General features: G+C 40.5%; 1 protein-coding gene across 1 annotated transcript in view; it reads left to right on the top strand.

Annotated features, from left to right (window-relative positions):
* The window catches only part of LOC136883460 (acyl-CoA:lysophosphatidylglycerol acyltransferase 1), a 279435-nt gene that overhangs the window by 52150 nt on the left and 208927 nt on the right, over positions 1-18358 (top strand). The window contains exon 2 of the mRNA XM_067155772.2: positions 10974-11136. Coding sequence (XP_067011873.1) covers positions 11123-11136 — 14 coding nt within the window. The 5' untranslated portion in view covers positions 10974-11122. The remainder of the gene's footprint in view (positions 1-10973; positions 11137-18358) is intronic.

Here is an 18358-nt window from a genome sequence, read left to right as displayed (position 1 = left end):
TTTATTTATTTATTTAATTAATTTCAGCCTTCGTAGCGTAACGGTTAGTGATATTAGCTTTCGTCCTCGAGGTCCGGGTTCGATGTCCGGTTCTGCCAGATTTAAGAAGGATTGGTACTTGGTGCATACAGCTCACCTCCATTAGCGGTGTGCCTGTAAAGAGCTGCACCACCTCGGTACGAAGACGCGAGTTTTTCTTCTTCTTCTTCTTCTTCTTCTTCTTCTACTACTACATCTTCTATTCCAACAACGTATCTCAGTTCATCCTTGTCTGTGGGTCTTTTATAAACGAGACCTCATCAGGTTACAATGCACATGAAGTGGCCTCCAAATTTCATTTTCATATTTAGATCCAAATGTATTCCTTATTTTTCTCTCAAATATTCATATCATTTCTTACTTTCGTTACCATTATCTTATTGGACTCGCCATCAGAAAATGTATAAAACGTAAATTACAGCGCGCGATCATTCTTTTCATTTGTTTGCTGAAGTTATTCGTTATGTCCCACAATCGCTCCACACAAGAGGTGTGGAAGTTGTTCATTTTTACTACTAGTATGTTGCTTTTCTTTTTTTTAAATTTACAAATCTTGACTACTTTCCTCCTGCATGAGTGTCACTCGCATTTAAAGTGACGTCTTGTTGTTTCCTGAACTCAATTACGGCATCTGCACAGTCCACTTTTCATTTGCCTTCTCTACTACTCTATTACTTTCCTTATAGGTTAACGCTGTTGCAGATTTCCCATCTTGTGATACACCCACTGCACATTCCCCTTCGTGACTCAGACTGGCATGCCACTCATTCGCTGTACCTGGTTAAAACGCTGGTCGCCGCCTACAGATCAGCGACTTGCGAGAAGTAAACTCCCAAAAATATTATTATGAAATGGGGGCCTCAGCTATTTGTCAGTCTCCTCTCTATAATGTTGACTTGGTCAGCCCTGATTTTTCGATTCCGACGAAAGTACCCGTTTCAATTATCTAGCGTCCATCAACCGCCTATTGCCCTTCCTTGTTTTTTGTTTTTTAATCCCTGGCGCTATCGGCCCCGAAGCGCTTTAGTCTACCAAGCGACCGCTGCTCACCCAGAAGGCCTGCAGATTATGAGGTGACGCGTGGTCAGCGCCGACGTCTCACCGGTTCCTCAGTTGTAATCACACAGACTGAGTGAACTTCGAACCAGCCCTCAGGTCGTGGTAAATACCCCTGTCCTGTCTGCGAATCGAACACGGGGCCTCCGGATAAGAGGCAGGGGGACTACCCGTAGACCACGGGGCAGGCCATATCTTGATGGATTCAGTGTTTCTGCATTAATTTTTTTACAAAGCAGAGCAAGCTGTAGCTCCCACCGATGTCTCAGAATCGTTTATGGCTGTTCCAGTGCGGAAGCTGATGCGGTGTGGATGGGCTGAGTAATGTCTTTCGAACCACGACTACGTCGTTTCACATAACCTCCGGTAGTGCTATTTGAGGAACCGACCAGCCTTTGGGCAAATAACCTTACAGAAAGCATAAGCATAACAGACGGCGATAGTATACGTAACAAACTTGGTAGGCATAATGTCCAGATTATGAGCTACAAGATTTGCATGGTTTACCATACCTGGAAGGCAAGGGTTTATCAGGGAAATGTTCACACACGTGCTGACCTGAAGAGAAACGTGTAAAGAGTGGTAGCAAGCATACTCGTGGAGATGCTTCGCGCAGTCGTTTAGCATCTTCTCCTACGCTTTCAGACTGTCCTGAACACCATTTCGAGCACACTTTAAGGTGTGACGGATACGTCCGTAACAACCGGTAATATTGCGTGATATGGCAACACATTAAAAGTGCTTCACTGGACTTGCTTACGAATTATTTCTCGTCGAAATAGTGGGTTCGAGCCCTACTGTCGGCAGCCCTTAGGATGGGTTTCCGGTGGTTTTCATTTTTACACCAGGCAAATGCTGGGGTTGCACCTTAATTACGGCCACGGTCGCTCTCTTCCCACTCCTAGCCCTTTCCTATTCCATCGTCGCCATAAGACCTATTTGTGTCCGTGCGACGTAAAAAGAAGAAACACTCTCTTCCGCATGTTCTTGGCAGTGTTTGGATTAAGTTACATTTTCATTCAACCGTTGATTTTCCACGTAGAGACATTTAAGTAGGGAAAGCTGAATTGTAACCACCCGGTATATTAAGTGGAGGCAATAGAATGCATCCACGGTATCCCCTATCTGTCGTAAAAGTTGACTGAAAAGGGTAACTCTAGGCGTGGGTTTGTGATAACAGATAGTCTAGCTGAGACTAGCATTGCTGGCACTTGTACCAGGCTCCTCACTTTCGTTTTTCATATCTGACCCTACTTGGTCAACCCTTGTTCTCTTCCAACCTCGACGGCATTAGGTTTATGAGGCGTAGGCAGGCTTACCCCAGTGTGGGTGGGGGGCGGTAAGATACATCGTCTGTCGTAAGAGGTGACTAAGGGGGTCCAGAGACTCTCACTTAGGAAGCGTGGGTTTGGCGGCCATGATTCCCCTAGCTTAGTCTGGCATTACTTCCACATACTTATGTCAGTCTTCTCACTTTCATCTTACCTACTCGAGCTTGCGAAAACCATTTTTGGTGTATTGTGTCATCAAAAGTCAAGATCCGTCAAAAAATGGATGCCGATTTTTTACTCGAATAATCCCTTTACTCACAGCCCGCCTGGTGGCCATGATCGTTAAGGCGTTGAAGTCTAAACGGTCTGACACCGAGGTTAGCCGATTCGAGTCCCGTTGGTCGAAAACACTTTCACCATCTGAATGTTGGCCGGCAGGGTAGGGGAGGTGGTGGTATACAATTTTTAATTGTTAAATTGCTGTTGATGGTGATTTGTCCGCCGGATGGGGACGTTAAGCCTAGAGCAGACCCCTTGGTATTATTGGACAGGAGTAGTCTATGTGTCGGTACCGGGTTTCATCCTCTCCCTACCTACTATCATATATCACGTCATTCATTTCATCTCATTAACTCCTCTGATGAAGTTGACGACAGGAAGAGCACCCGATCATAAAATAACCCGCCACCTCATACCCGACCCCGTAGAGAAATGGGACAAGGGTTGGACAAACTTCCTTAACTCACACCGTCGTTCGAGATTTAAAATATCGGGCTGAATGGCTCAGACGTTTGAGGCGCTGGCCTTCTGATCCCAATTTAGTAGATTCGATCCTATCTCAGTCCGGTGGTATTTGAAAAAGCTCAAATATGTCAGGCTCGAGTCGGTAGATTAACTGGCACGTTAAACAATTCCTGCTGGACAAAATTTTTGGCAGCTCGGCGTCTCCGAAAACCGTTAAAAGTTATTATTATTATTATTATTATTATTATTATTATTATTATTATTGTTGTTGTTGTTGTTGTTAGGAGCAGCAGCGGCAAGTGTACCCGAGCTTCGCTACGGTATTCTACATTGTATATGGATATCGAAGTAAATTACTGTACACGCAGTGAATAAGATTTTTTTTTTTTAAATTGCATGTCTCTTAGCGTTCTCAGAGAAAAGCAGCATGTGGAGGGCTCCATACGTTGTTTCCAGTGTACAGTGCGAATTGCGGAGTTGTGATGATAACGGCTGGCTCACTTGCCTAGTGCCATTCACAATCTAATTGGAAAGTTTTCATTATAATGGCAGGTCCCTTTGCCTACTGCGCGCTCGCAATCGATTTGAGGAGTTTTCATTGCAATGGTAGGCCCTCTTTCCTACTTCCAGACACATTACAGTTGAAGAGTTATTATAATGGCAGACACCTTCCCTACTGCCAGTCAAAATTGAGTTGTGCTGTTATTTTAATGACAGGCATCTTTTCCTAATGCCAGTCAGCCTACTGCCAATCACACCACGTTGTTGAGTTTCCATTATAATAGCAGGCCACTTTGCCTAATGCCGGTCACATTTTAGATAGGTAAATTTGTTTATAATGGCCTACTGCCAAACACAATCGGGTAGGAGAGTTTTGAAGAACATTTCATGCTCCCTTGCCTTCTGTCAGTCAAATATAGAAGGGAATTATTCATTACAATGTTATGCCTTCCTTACTAATGCCAGTTACACAGGAGTTGAAGTACCCCATTCCTACTGCCAGTCAAAGTCGATGTGAGGAGTATTGATTACAATGGACGCCCTTCTGCTGGCAGTCACTGTCGATTTGTGAAGTATTAATATAATAGCAAACAAGCCCTTGCTAGATCACTACAGATCTATATATAAGTGGATTTTCCGGAAAACAAAATAATACGTATTTCATTATTTTTAAAGGAGATTCCAAATACCAGTTATTTACGTCTGTAGCATGTTAATTTTTTGAGATATTCTCATTTTTAAAATTCATCCCCTTTTCACTTCTTTTCACCCCCTAAGTGTATTTTCCGAAAACAAAAAGTACATGTTTTTAAAAAAAAGAGATTTCATGTACCAATTTTCACGTGTGTAACGGTTTTAATTTTTGAGTTTTCTTCTTAAAAAGGATCCAACCCCTTATTCACTTCTTTTTAGCCCCGTCCCCTTAATCGCATTTTTCGGAAACAAAAAGTACGTTAAAACATTCAAGCTCTTTAGGCCTTTTCGACCGTGAAATTACCAGCGTTTGAAAAGCGCTTGAAAAGGCCCAAAGAGCTTAAATGTTTTTAAAATTTGCAATCGCTGAAATTAAATTATGGTTTCCTTCTGGGAATTTCATTATTGATATTTTAAAAAATACGTGTTTCTTTGTTTTTAAAGGAGATTCCATATACAAATTTTCACGTCTTTGAACTGTTAAGTTTTTAAAATATAGATATACTCATTTTAAAATTCACCTCCTTTTCAACCCCTTGCGGACGGAATATCTAGAATCCGTCCTTAGCGAGCACCTACATGTAATGTAAATGTATCCCCAAAATTTGATTTCTTTATGTTCTGTAGGTTGAGCTCGGCGGTGATGAATCAGTCAGTCAGGACATGTTATTTTATATAAACAGACTAGCTGATGTACCCGTGCTTCGCTACGGGATTCTCAGAAAGACTGACGTTGTGGTTTTCCTAACTGAAGTCAACATAGGTCATTACAAAAACGTCAGTAGGTATGTAGCGATTAAAAGCAATTTTATCATATAAAATACTCGATCAAACAGAAAACCGCACTCTTCTGCCATTATTCCGTTAAATATGCACACTGTTCATTCCAATCAGTGTCTCAGAGTAGGGATCGAATAACTTGAATGCTATGATGAACCAGTGTGTTATGTACCAGTAATATCAGAAAATTTATGAAACAGAAGAATGGCATGCTTAAGAATAAAGTTATCTAACTCCCCGTATAACTCCCGCCAACATTCAGGCAGGGTGTTACACTCGGTACGACCGGGCGAGTTTGCCGTGTAGTTAGTTGCGCGCAGTTGTGAGTTTGGATCCGGGAGATAGTGGATTCGAACCCCACTGCCGGCGGCCCTGAAGATGGTATTCTGTGGTTTCCCATTTTTGCACCAGGCAAATGCTGGTGCTGTACCTTAATTAAAACTAAAGCCGTTTCCTTCACACTTCTAGCCTTTCCTATCCCATCGTCGCCATAAGACCTATCTGTGTCGATGCGACGTAAAGCAAATTTAAAAAAGTAATCGGTAGGCAGCAGTAATCCTATCTATCGGGGATGAGTGGCAACAGAAGACACAGATCACATCACAACAAACAATAGTCAACGTAATGCTATTGTTGATTTTATGAGCTTTCTATATTGTAGACCTTCACATTTAGTTTTCTTTCGACTTTGTGATATTAGGGCGTCTTATAAAATTATTTATTACGTAGACTGTACTTCCTTATTCTCCGACTTCACATTTACCAATTTTCCAATTTACCAAGTTTCTCGTGACTCTGCGCTGATATGGACTTAGCCACAAAAATACAAGTTCGTGAATATGTCTGTGATCATAGCCGGTACGGTAATAATGAATGAGACATAAATGATCGGAAATTTAATACCATACACCTTTAGTTATGTAGTATTTATCGATACAACCACTAATAACATAAATAGTATATTTGAGAATTAAATGTTAGGCCTGCCCCTAAACTACCATTTCACTCAGCGTGAATAAAATTATTCATGGCCTAGATTATAGCAACTTATTTCCCGACTTCGCATACCGATTTTCATTAAGATAGAACCACTAATAACATAAATATTTGAGAATACATTTTAGGCCTTCCCCTAAACTACCTTTTTTTCTCAGCGTGAATACGATTATTTATAGCCTAGATTGTATCGAATTATTTCCAGACATTGCCTGCCGATTTTCATTAAGATACGACCATTAATAACATAAATATTTGAGAATTAACTTTTAGGCCTTCCCCTAAACTACCATTTCACTCAGCGTGAATACAATTATTTATGGCCTAGATTGTAGCGACTTATTCCCCGACCTTAAACACCGATTTTCATTAAATTCTCGTCAGCAGTTTTCTCGTGATGCGTGTACATACATACAGACAGCCAGACAGAAATTACGGAAAAGTAAAAAGTACTTTCCCTTGTTACTGGTGGCATTACTGATACAGAAATACCATCCTTTTTAAATTCTGAACAATGTACAGACAAAACTCTTATATATATATATATATATATATATATATATAGATTATTGAGATTTAAAATCGAACTGAGACCGATGTGAACGATCACAGACTTCCACTTGTAATTACGTTTGCAAAACTATATTAACGGTACCTACCCTACTTTCACCCACTTAAGATAAAAATTGCAAGTTAGAGGGTTGGTTTCTATTTTATTTGCATTGGTCTGATCCCCTGTCAGCAGTGATTATTGGTTGAATATTTTTATACACCCTGTGTGTTAAAATCCATACCGCACCCAAGAAGCCGCTCTTTCGTTCTATGAAAATGCTGATTCAACATAACCGTCCGCTCCCCCCCGCCACAATCCTCTCCAGGAAAGACCTGGCCTTCATTGTCTTCTGCACACACGAATGTTAATTGTCCTACCTTACTGTACAGTCGACAGGGGCAACTCGCTTTGCTTAGTCCTATTTTACTTTCGTACGACATTGCACTATAATGTTCATGATAAGATTAGCATACAATATAGTTTCGCATGAGCATGAGACGTCATTACAGAGTTTGAGCAGTTGCCATCTCTTGGGAAAGGGTGAGTTTATGCCTTTCACTTTCTCTTTGTTTTAAGAGATGAGAGTTTGCTCTGAAATTCACTTGTGAGTATTGTGATAGGATTAGAGCATTTGACAGACCTTAAGAATGCCAATCGAAGGGTTTGGTCCAAGTTCGGGGTAACTCCATTTTGTTATTTTTTGGGAGAGAGAAAAAATTGATTTTAACGTCTTGCACGGCTTAAAGAAATGTATAATGTAGGCCTATATTTTTGAATGTCTTACTTTCAACCGGTCTTCTTTAACTATATTCTTGGATTTTATCCCAGCTAATTTTATTACTATTAACGCAAACCGAAAATGTATTTACCCTTTTCTAGCACCAGATCATTAAATGGAGTACAATTTGGTAATTACGACTTCCAGTATATAGAACAAAACTTAATTAGGCTTATTTTAGATTGTTCACTTTTATCTTTAAGCCTGATCTTAAAGTATGAAGTTGAAGTGCGTACTACAAAAACTATGGTGTTAAATTTCGTGAAAGAAGTGTGTCAGTGACAAAAGGGAAGAGTAACGAATTTGGACGCCAACCCACCGATTTATGAATGTTCAAGAGAAAATAGAGATCTTAAAATACTTTAGCTCTTAGAAAATACTAATTCAAACTGTTGTGTAATATAACGTTATATAGCAGGTAGACGCGTATGTTTGTCGTTTTAAGCAAGGTTGAAAAACATTTTCATTGTGAGGAATGTCTTGGTACCACAGAATACCTTACTTTATTGACAAGGTGTCGCTGTAACACTTTTACTCTATTTGATAATGTATTATCACTGTTATTCAAATTATTTTTATTTGCTATACAAGTAAGTGTCAGAATATCAGATATCCCCTCATGCGAAAGTGAGGACAAGCAGTATTTTTTAAAATGTATATTTAAAAAAAATGCTATTTGTTCGGGGCGTCGACCTATGAAGAAGATCTTTTGTCCCTACTTGCACCATATGTGAGGAACCTGCGTGTGTTATGTAAATGGCGGAAGTGTAAAGTGTTGAATGTGAGGAAAGGAACGTTAAGGACGACACAAACACCCAGTCCCCATGACTAGGATATTAATCATTTATAATTAAAAACCCCTGACCCGGCTGGGAATCGAACCCGGGCCGCCGGCTGACAGGCGGACGCGTTGCCCCCCTACACCACGGGGCCGGACGGACAAGCAGTAACTCCTGAGTGGTTTTTACTCTCCTCTTGTTTTATCTTCCTTACATTTCTCACCTCATGCGATTTTAAAAACCTTGTTCGTCCGCTTCGACAAATAATATTCACATTGTGTGTCAGCTCTGGGGTTGTTTTCACTCTGAATCCAAAGCTTCACTCACATCAGTTTGTCCTCACCACTTTTAATTGCAATATGAGCAGTCATATGATTCAGCATGGTGTAGGCTACAGCTGGAGAAAGCAAAATAGAATGTGCGATAGGTATCTGCATCGTGCACCGCCTACTACTGGAGTAGAATGTTGGATACTTTCGGGCAAGTAACTGAGACTATATATTATTTGATCAGTGCAGGATTCTACTATTCTTTAACTAAAGAATGGGGTATTTTAACCACGGAACTCTGTAGATATCGGTAATAGGACCCGGGTTCATAAGTCTTTATTTTTTGCTCAAGATGTCTTCAGAAATGAACTCCGTAAATATGGGCAAAATCCTTGTGAATCAATCTATAGTGACAATATCTTTGAGAAAAAGAGTTATTTGCCTTATTCGTTTAAGATACACTCAGCCCAAAAATTAGGGGAACAGGTTTTTAATGCTGCGTAAAATCTCGACATATGGATTTGTGAAAAGAAACACATGTTGGTGCAGGAACTGCATGCTTTATTTAATTAACAACAACAAAACAATCGCCATTGCATTTAACCATTCACCACAATTCGCACCACAACAGATGAACTACCACAATCACAATGTAAAAGTTCTTGCTGAACAATCTGCATACTTGAACGATAAGTCTCTAATACCGTGTTTCACCTCCACTAGTTTCAATTACAGCTGCACATCTGCGTGGCATGCTGCATATGTAACGTCGGATGACTGCCTGTGGAATGGCGTCCCTCTCCTCAACCAGTGCTTCACTGAGCTCGTGTAATGTTTGCGGAGCATTTTCGCGCTGCCGACTCCGTCTCTGCAATTTATCCCATTAGTGCTGCAGTGGATTTAGGTGAGGGCTCCTTGCAGGCCACTCCATCACAGAGATGTGCAGTCGCTGGAGATGATCTCTGGTGTCTCGTCCAGTATAGGCTGTCGCATTGTCATGCATCAGTAAGAATCCAGGCCCTACACCAAGAGCAGCAGGAGCAGTATGGTCGTTCACGATGTCCCTGATGTACACCGCAGCATGCTCTGCGGTGTTCCCTAGTGAGGGGGGGGGTTACTCGAGCAGGTTTTCTAGAGCGTATGTTATCCTCTCTTAATCGATTGCGTACAGTCTGAACACACAGTTGAACGCCAGAGGCTCTTGTAAGGTCACTTCAGAGTTCCCTGGCACTGCTGGAAGGCCGGCGTAGTGCTGATAACCGTAGGAATCTGTCTTGTTGAGCAGTATTTTTCTCGTTTGCGACCTTGTCCACGGCGACTAACATACCCTCCTGTCTCCGCATAACGATGCCAGAGCCTGTGTACAACGGATGGAGACACTCTTGAGGTCGTTCGTCACATACCGCATTGTTCTCCCTTCTTGACAGTTCGGGACACGTCCGCTTCGCTTAGATGCCTCATGCTGACTGGCTCATATTCGAATAGTATTAACGTCACCAGTAGTGTGGCGAGAGTGGTTCGTGTACTACGGAATACTTTGTATTGAGACCCGACGGGACTGGAAGCATAATTATATTAAATAGGGTAACCCTTACGCATTTAAATCACCGTGACTGCGTTACTCTGATGTGTAAAAATTCATATAAACCTGTACATATTTCATGCTCCACGATATAAACTTTTACAGCATGTCAAACATTTGTTCTCCTAATTTTTGTGCTGAGTGTACTATTATACACTACGAATAGTGGATTTGGTCAGTTTGGAAGAAATATATGTAGAAATAGTCATTTTCTGTTCTTTCTAAAAATGTTTAGTATATATTTATCATGTTTGAATATTAAGAATTATAAACTGTAAGTGGTTACTTATGAGGCTTCAGAATGCTGTGGTAAATCAAAAGGGATTTTTTTTTTAACCTTTTACTGATTTCAAAAAGAAGTAATTGGCAACTTTTAGGATAACCTAGTGGTTCTTTTTGTTTTAAATGAAAGCTGAAAAATATTGCAGTACTAATAATAGAACTGGCTTGTATTCTTTGCAACATGCTAGCACAGATTGGGAATACGTAAGTCCTGTGTTCCTGAATTATTGGAAAATACGAAACATCCCTAAAATTCAGTTAATCTATATGCATTCCAAATATTTCATTTATTTCAATGTTTACATTTTTTTCTTCTAATAGAGAAATATTATTTTACTGCCAGACGTAGTCACTCAAAAAGTGGTACCAAGAAAAAATGCATCACTTACAGTTCATGTATGTCGGATTTTGGATTAAATTAATGAAACATTTTAAACATTAGTCATTAAAAGCGCGCGCGTGGCATTTTAAATGACCCTTATCACGTTAAAGACAGCTATAAATAACGTTTATAGTTCATATTACAGTCAACATTGATGTTAGATGCAGAGTTGAGGTAATGATATTCACAATGTTCAAGGTGTATTTGTTGTTGGGTTGTTATTAAGTGACCTTTATGAGTTTTAATTTTGTCTTGTTTCTCCTTTCAGGGTCTTGAATTCATCATGGCCAGAATTCAAAGCCAAGTTAAAAAGCATCGGACAAGTTGTTGTAGACTATCACGACAAAGCAGTTAGATTGGTCTCGTAGACTAGAAATAGGTTTTAGTAATTTTATTGGCAGCTGTAAGTCCTGCGAAATGGAGTATTTTAAGTAAGTAATCCTTTCTTATCCTCTCGTTGTTTTTGTTTTTTGTTTTAATGTAGTCTTTTGTTAAAGGAATTATGTCTGTGTGGATTTGCCTAGTTGTCTAACCACAATTTTGACGAGGCAGTCAAATATTTCAACAAACTCTGTCCTTGGAAATGTGTCATACAAGGACTGTAAGTAAAGTAGTGGCGGTATTGATAGAACACAACATTTAATGAGCTAACAAGTAACATTGCATTACATTCCTTCAGTGCAGTCACCCGCAAAGTCTGTTAGCTTTTGCCGAATGTCGGGAAGTCGTTGGGGACCGTTGGGAACGCGTCTCTGTTGATGACAGCGACGTAGCGCCCTACTGCGTGGAGTACAGATGCCACGTCAGGAAATCGGCGGACTCGTAGGGGTTCCTTCAACTTCGGAAACAGGTCGAAGTCACAAGAACTGAACTCATGTTGGAGTATGGAGTGTATTTCAAAACTTCCTAATAAGAACTTGATATTGTTTGCGATATGACAACATGCGTCGTCATGCAACACAATAAGGTGATCGTCTCGTAATAAACGCGGAAGTTTGTTCCGCATAGCCGGACGTACATGTCGCTCTCCAGAAATCGGCAAGAGTAGTCACTGTTGACTTTTTGTCCCTCAGGCACACCCTCATAGTCGTATGCCACAATCAGCATAAGCTTCACCCCCACAGTCAGCATAAGCTTCACCCGACTGGGTTCCTGTCAAAATTTCTGTGGACGTGGCGAACCTGGGTAACGCCATTCATTCGATTGGCGCTTTAATAACAGTGTTATTGGCTTTACGTTCCACTAACTACTTTTTCGAGTTTTGGAGACGCCGAGGTGCCGGAATTTAGGATTGACACTGTAATTCAGCCTCGTAGGCTCATGCCCAAGTCTCAGTGGCGACAGTAAGCTGCAGAAATGCGTCTCCTTCGTTGCGGTATCTGTCCAGATGGATGCCAATCAGTGCATACCGGTGCCACTTCTGTACGTCGGTGAGTTGATGTGGGACCCAGCGGGACGCAGTTTTCCTCATGTTAAGACATTTCGTCGGTATATGCCACACCGTTTGATAATTTGAGACCAACCTGTACGGATAGTTCCCAGACAGTCCATCGATGGTCTGTGGAAATGAGACCACTCATAATGTCAATCTGATCTTGAGGAATGGACGGCTGACCTGTGGGGTGCAAATCCGCAGTCTCATTCCGACCCGCGAAACGGTTTGACCAATCGTGCAACCGTCCTATACGGTAATGCATTCTCGCCACAGCTTCGCGTAATCCTCCATAACATTGTGATGCATTTTTTGCCACGGGAAATCCCTATTTTAATCCACGAATGCTGATCACCTTTTGAAAACATGCTTTAGAGCGGTGAAATCGACACCTTTCAACTTCAACGCCACATAGCAACATCACTCCCAACTGGATGCCCGTCAAATGCACACTACACATCGACAACAGCGCCACCTGATACCGCTCCCATACCTTATTTGGTCATGCTCGATCTCCTGCGAGTGTCTGAACTACGTTGCCACTACTTTATATGCAGCCCTCGTATTTGAGGTTCCAACCAGCTTTGAGAATATGACCTAACAGGGAGCATATTTCATGTATATCATACCCATGTGCTACTGGAGTTGATAAATATTTAGTGTTGCTTGTTAAACATGATTGTTTGATGAGTGTTGTTTTAAGGGGCCTAACATCTTGGTCACCGGTCCACTTCTGAAACAATCGCCACCGCCACAGATATATATAGGCCAGTTAGTTTTACTTAGATGGAATGAGTAGACAAATTCATTTCATCTACAAGGTAAACAAGGAATATTGATGTATGGATCAGCTATTACGAACTTTATTGTTTCCACAGTTTTAAAATTTATTTTTTCACGTTCGTGATTTATTGATTTTTATCGTCATGTTTGTGATTTTATCAGCCGGCTCCGCGGTGTAGGGGTAGTGTGCCTTCCTCCTACCGGAGGCCCCGGGTTCGATTCCCGGCCAGGTCAGGGATTTTTACCTGGATCTAAGGGCTGGTTCGAGGTCCACTCAGTCTACGTGATTAAAGTTGAGGTGTTATCTGACGGTGAGATGGCGGCCCCAGTCAAGAAAGCCAAGAATAAAGGCCGAGAGGATTCGTCGTGCTGACCACACGACACCTCATAATCTGCAGGCCTTCGGGCTGAGCAGCGGTCGTTTGGCAGGCCAAGGCCCTTCGGGGCTCTTGCACCATGGGGTTTAGGTTGTGATTTTATCGTCGTATTATGTTGTTCTTGTGTATAATCGGTAGATAATTTTATGATGGGATTTTCTGAATGTTTTATTTATTTAGTTATTAATTAATTACAACTTCCGATATACGGAGGCTTCCACAAGGACTAAGTATAATAAACACAGGGTTATGCTTTAAGAGAGGGATACAAGCAGAAACAAATACATTAAGTGTATAGAAGAAGAAGAACAAGTAGAAGAAGAAGAAAATAGCAACTGTGTTCCGTTGTGGCAAACTATACAGATGATGTCTGAGTATGCTCAGGGTCGTCAGTGACCCTCTTATGGCACGGATGGCGATGTCATACGAGTGCGAGCTTCAGAATTCTACAAATAATTTGGGAATCGTCCCTCGAGCGCCGACCATGAGTTCATGCACAGAGATGTCCAGATGACATTTGTTTTTGTAGGAGAAAGTTACATGCGAGAATGTAAAAAAGGGCTAGCAACGAGGATGTCATGATGCCGAATACAACCATCATCATCATCATCGCCTGTTGGTTCGTTACCATGACAACAAACTATATTTCCACGTTAGTGAAGCCCACTGTTGATGGACTTGGTAATAAGTCTGAATTTGTGAATACCCTATCTCCTTTATTACACCGGGTGTCTTAAAAATTCTTCGGGTATAAAAGATTGGAAATTAAATTTATGTAATTGTTTAACACTATTTAGGTAGATCCAGCCGTGAGGTTTGAACCGAGTTCAGACCAGCCGCAGGAGATTGACAATGAGAAGACCATCTACGAACCTACGGTGCCCTACCATCAAAATAAATACAACATTGAGCATATTTAGGTGATTGGATTGATGGTGGATGCTTGTGGAACGATTCCATGCCTTGTTGTAAAGACTTAGAAAATGCCAGGCATCCCGAATAATACCATCAAAGAAATTGCTATCTCGGCAGTTGTTGCGATTTTACGAAATGGTTTATGTGCTATGTAACAGTGCCTTATTGTTCTTAATCTCTTCTACTATTTTCCTATATTTTGTCTGCAATTGTCGAACCATATTTTTGTTTTTGGTATGCTTTGTCCTTGTGAAAGCCGTGATTATTTTCAGGTAGCTTATAACATGAATAATTCCAGAGATGTTGCAATGTTTGTGAACAATATAATAATCGCGATTATTTCACTTATTGTTCCTGATACGGAAAAATAGCATGAATCCTAAACGATTCGAAATTATATTTTATACGACTTTTATTAGGAACAGTTCTTCGATAACAGCTGTTGTTAATGGAGAGATCGAATAGTTATCTTTCAATGTAACAAGATTCAAATGCAGGTATACAACAGATTTGACATTTCTTGTTTGTGTCACCTTAACTTTGCTCTGCCATTGTTTACTAATCAAGTAAAAAATTAGCCGGGCTGAGTGATCTAGACGGTTGAGGCGCTGGCCTTCTGACTACCTAGGTACAACTTCGCAGGTTCGATCCTCGCTTAGTCCGGTGGTATTTGACGGTGCTCGGTGACGTCGGCCTCGTGTCGGCAGATTTACGAGCACGTAAAAACTCCTGAGGAACAAAATTCCGACATCTCGGCGTCTCCGAAAACCGTAAAAGTAGTTAGTGGAACATACATTAAATGACATTATTAGTATTAACAATAATATAATTTTATATCCTTGTGCACATCCTTGCTATTTTTGAAATTAAATAGACAGCCAATTTTTTAGTAATAACACTCCTGGTTTTTATGAATATGAGTGTATTTTGAGCCAGTTTGCTGTGATGTATCTAACAAACAGATAGAAAAAGTTATCCGCATCTACATTCTTCTTTTGTATATCTGATCCGTGATTAACATGAAGTACGGTATGTGGAAAAAATGTAAGTATACAGACAACTTTTCTTTATCAGACGAAGCCTGCAGAAAGTGTGTGCTGTATCTGCGCGGGCTGATATCCGGTACTTCTGAAGTAAAAAAAAAAAAAAAAAAAAAAGACGGCATCTGAACGCTTTCTTGGTTTACACTGCTTAAACGTAAACAGTCAACGTGATGTAATAGAATCGTCGAGTATAAAAAGTTCGAGAAAAATGTATGCGTCTTATATGACTTATATGCCTTCAATAAACATTTTTTGCATAGTTTGCAGTAAAAAAATCAACCTAAAAATTAGAAACCATATACATTGAGACTAATCAAGTAATCCTTATTAAAATAAATGGTTTATTCGTGACGGTAATTAAGATATAAAATGCCCTTTACGGGATACAGTTTATAAGAATGATTTAGGGCCTACATACATACATAACGGCTAATGTCGTCTACAGGGAGATCTTAAATACGCAGAAACTGCACCGGGATTTGCTTGTATAAACATGAGCGGAGAAGGCTCCCCCCTCCTGCCTTGCTAACTGCACTACTTAGCCGATCTGACTGATGAATGTTTGCGGCTGTAGAAGTTAATCGTTAGGTTATAGATTCCTGGTTGATTCATGGACGTTTACGTTAATAGAACATCTCGGTAAGGTTGTATGCCCATTAAAACAAGTAGAGGAGAGGTCATGTAGAGCAGTCAAAGTTCTCAACGACAGAGGGCCACAGCTGCTGCATACTGGTGCCGAGTCTCCGGCCGCAACAACTGTTTGAATCTTAAAAGAAAACTGTAGGCTAATTTAAAATTAAAATACATTCGTGGTACCTTCTTAAAAATATATTTAGAAGGAACTTACTTGGGTTACATCAAATACAGTGAATTTTTCCTAAATGGTACCAGTATTTCAAGTGGGAAGAAGGGGGCGACCATTTTAGCTTGAATTAAATTCCCAAAATTAATACGTAAGTAGTAGTTAAATACATCAATTACAGATTAAAATAGGAAATTTAACACGTATTTATTGCTGAGTAATTAAACAAAATAGCATCAACTTCATACTTTTCACAGTAAGTTATTAATGTGCAGTATGAAGACTCTGGCTGATCTGCTGCATTTACTAAATATGAAATGTCCACATTTCATTATTTGTATTTGCAAGTCTCAGGAATCGTAGCAGTGAAGAATCTGGCATTCAGTTTCTGTTGCGGCTCTTTATGAACTTCATTGTGGAAAACACGCTTTCATCTACTGCCAACCATCGATGCCATTTTCCGCTCAAAATACAAAGGTTTGGAAGGCGTTCATTTGAAAGTACATTAAAAAACACCGGTCTCTTCTCTTGCATAGTCTGTAACACGTCTCCTGGCACATCACATCACATCACATAATTCAGGGTGAAGTTAAGTTTCCTGTGGGTTTTTTATGTTGGCACCAAGAGGATTGCTAAATAGCTGGATGCAGCAATTAAAAACTTCAAACACCTTAAATCTAGTGACATTCATCCATACTTTCTTGAATAATTTCACTGAATTAGAACATTTCAGTGTTTCTTCATTTTTGATATCGTGTTCTAGACGCTGACAGCTTAAAAATGAACAAGGTGATTTATTTTCAAAGTAACTTTGAAGATCCTAATTTTGTTATGAAAGACATTCACGCTTCCCACCAAATTATTTCTTCTGTGCAGTTTCTGGTTCATTTCGTTCAGGTGACTGGTGATATCAATTAGTAGCGCGATTTGTTTCAGAAAGTCCGCACTTTCAAACTGTTGTACCGAGTGGACAAAGGTAAACTGGCCCCAAAAATATTTACAGTAGGACTGACACGGGATTGACCCTTGTTAATGAACATCGCAGATTTTGGAAATGGCCACCGTTGACGTCGATGCAGCGCTGTGCTCGATTTATCAAACTGTGATATACGCATAGCAATAGCTGTAGGGTTATTGAAGTACACCTGTTGCCCCGTATTGCTGAAAATATCCATACACTCATTCATCTTCTGTGGATTGATCCACATATGGATTAAACAGTGTATGGACGTGCCGGTTAGCGTGGACATTTTGGTGAAAGAATCGTGTTACGATGCGGGCACCAGACATTGCGCACTACACACCAATCTTGAGATTATGCAACGGCTTTCGGACGTACTGATGGGGATTTTCTGATGCGTAATGGAGCGTGTTCTGGGAGTTCACGTACAGGCTGAACCAGGCCTCATCCGAAGAAATGAATAATTGAGGATCCCAATGTCCTTACTCCAACAGAAACCACCAGCAGAATTCTACACGCGAAGGTTCGTCTGGACATTTTAACGCATGCACAACAGTAAATTTTTAAGGGTACAGATGCAAGTCCTTTTTGATGTTTCGGCACGACGATCTCTTAATTCCCACTTGCACACATAAACGGCGTTGGGATTTCGTCGGACTTCGTTCCAAGCTTTTCTTCACTCTGGTGTTCGAACTCGCAGACATGTGACAACAACCGATTGGTGAATCGAAATCAGTTTCCAGCATTTCCTGTGATTGGCAGTTCTCCTGTTCATTAACAAGGGTCAGTTCCGCGCCAGTCTTATAAATGTTTTATTTTGCTCACTCTGTAATTGTCTTGCGTCCGATGAACCATACCTCTTAAGAAAGGCATTAATTTAGTTTCAAATGCCGAACAATCTTTTGTAGGCACGTTCCTGCGCTCTGCCATCTAACCTTAATGGAAAGAAGTAAGTCGTTTTTTGACCTCTCTATCCTCCCAAATTCTCATAATTGTCGGGTGTAGAAGTGCTCTGTTTCCCTCTTCGAATCTTGTTATTTTGTTTACTAATTTATGCCCTTCATTAACTTTCACAGATTTCCTACAGAAAGCCATTTGGTGAATAACTGACTGAAAAGTTGGACTGTTTACTCCGCTTCCATAAGCAATCCTACAAATCCAGATATCTTTGTCATGATTTCTCTATCTCTAGAAATGCATGGACGTATTTTATCATATCCACGAAACTTATTACTAACGTTTTATACTGTGTCGTATGTGCCCTTCCGTTTCGTGATTCACTGAAGCAAGCAGAGGTCAAATCATTCTCTTCTGGTTGAAAAATCATTCTGTGTCGTGAG

This window comes from Anabrus simplex, chromosome 11, assembly GCF_040414725.1.
Source record: "Anabrus simplex isolate iqAnaSimp1 chromosome 11, ASM4041472v1, whole genome shotgun sequence".
Classification (NCBI taxonomy): domain Eukaryota; kingdom Metazoa; phylum Arthropoda; class Insecta; order Orthoptera; family Tettigoniidae; genus Anabrus; species Anabrus simplex.
The sequence above is the reverse complement of the archived record's forward strand: the minus strand, read 5'-3'. Positions and strand labels throughout refer to the sequence as shown.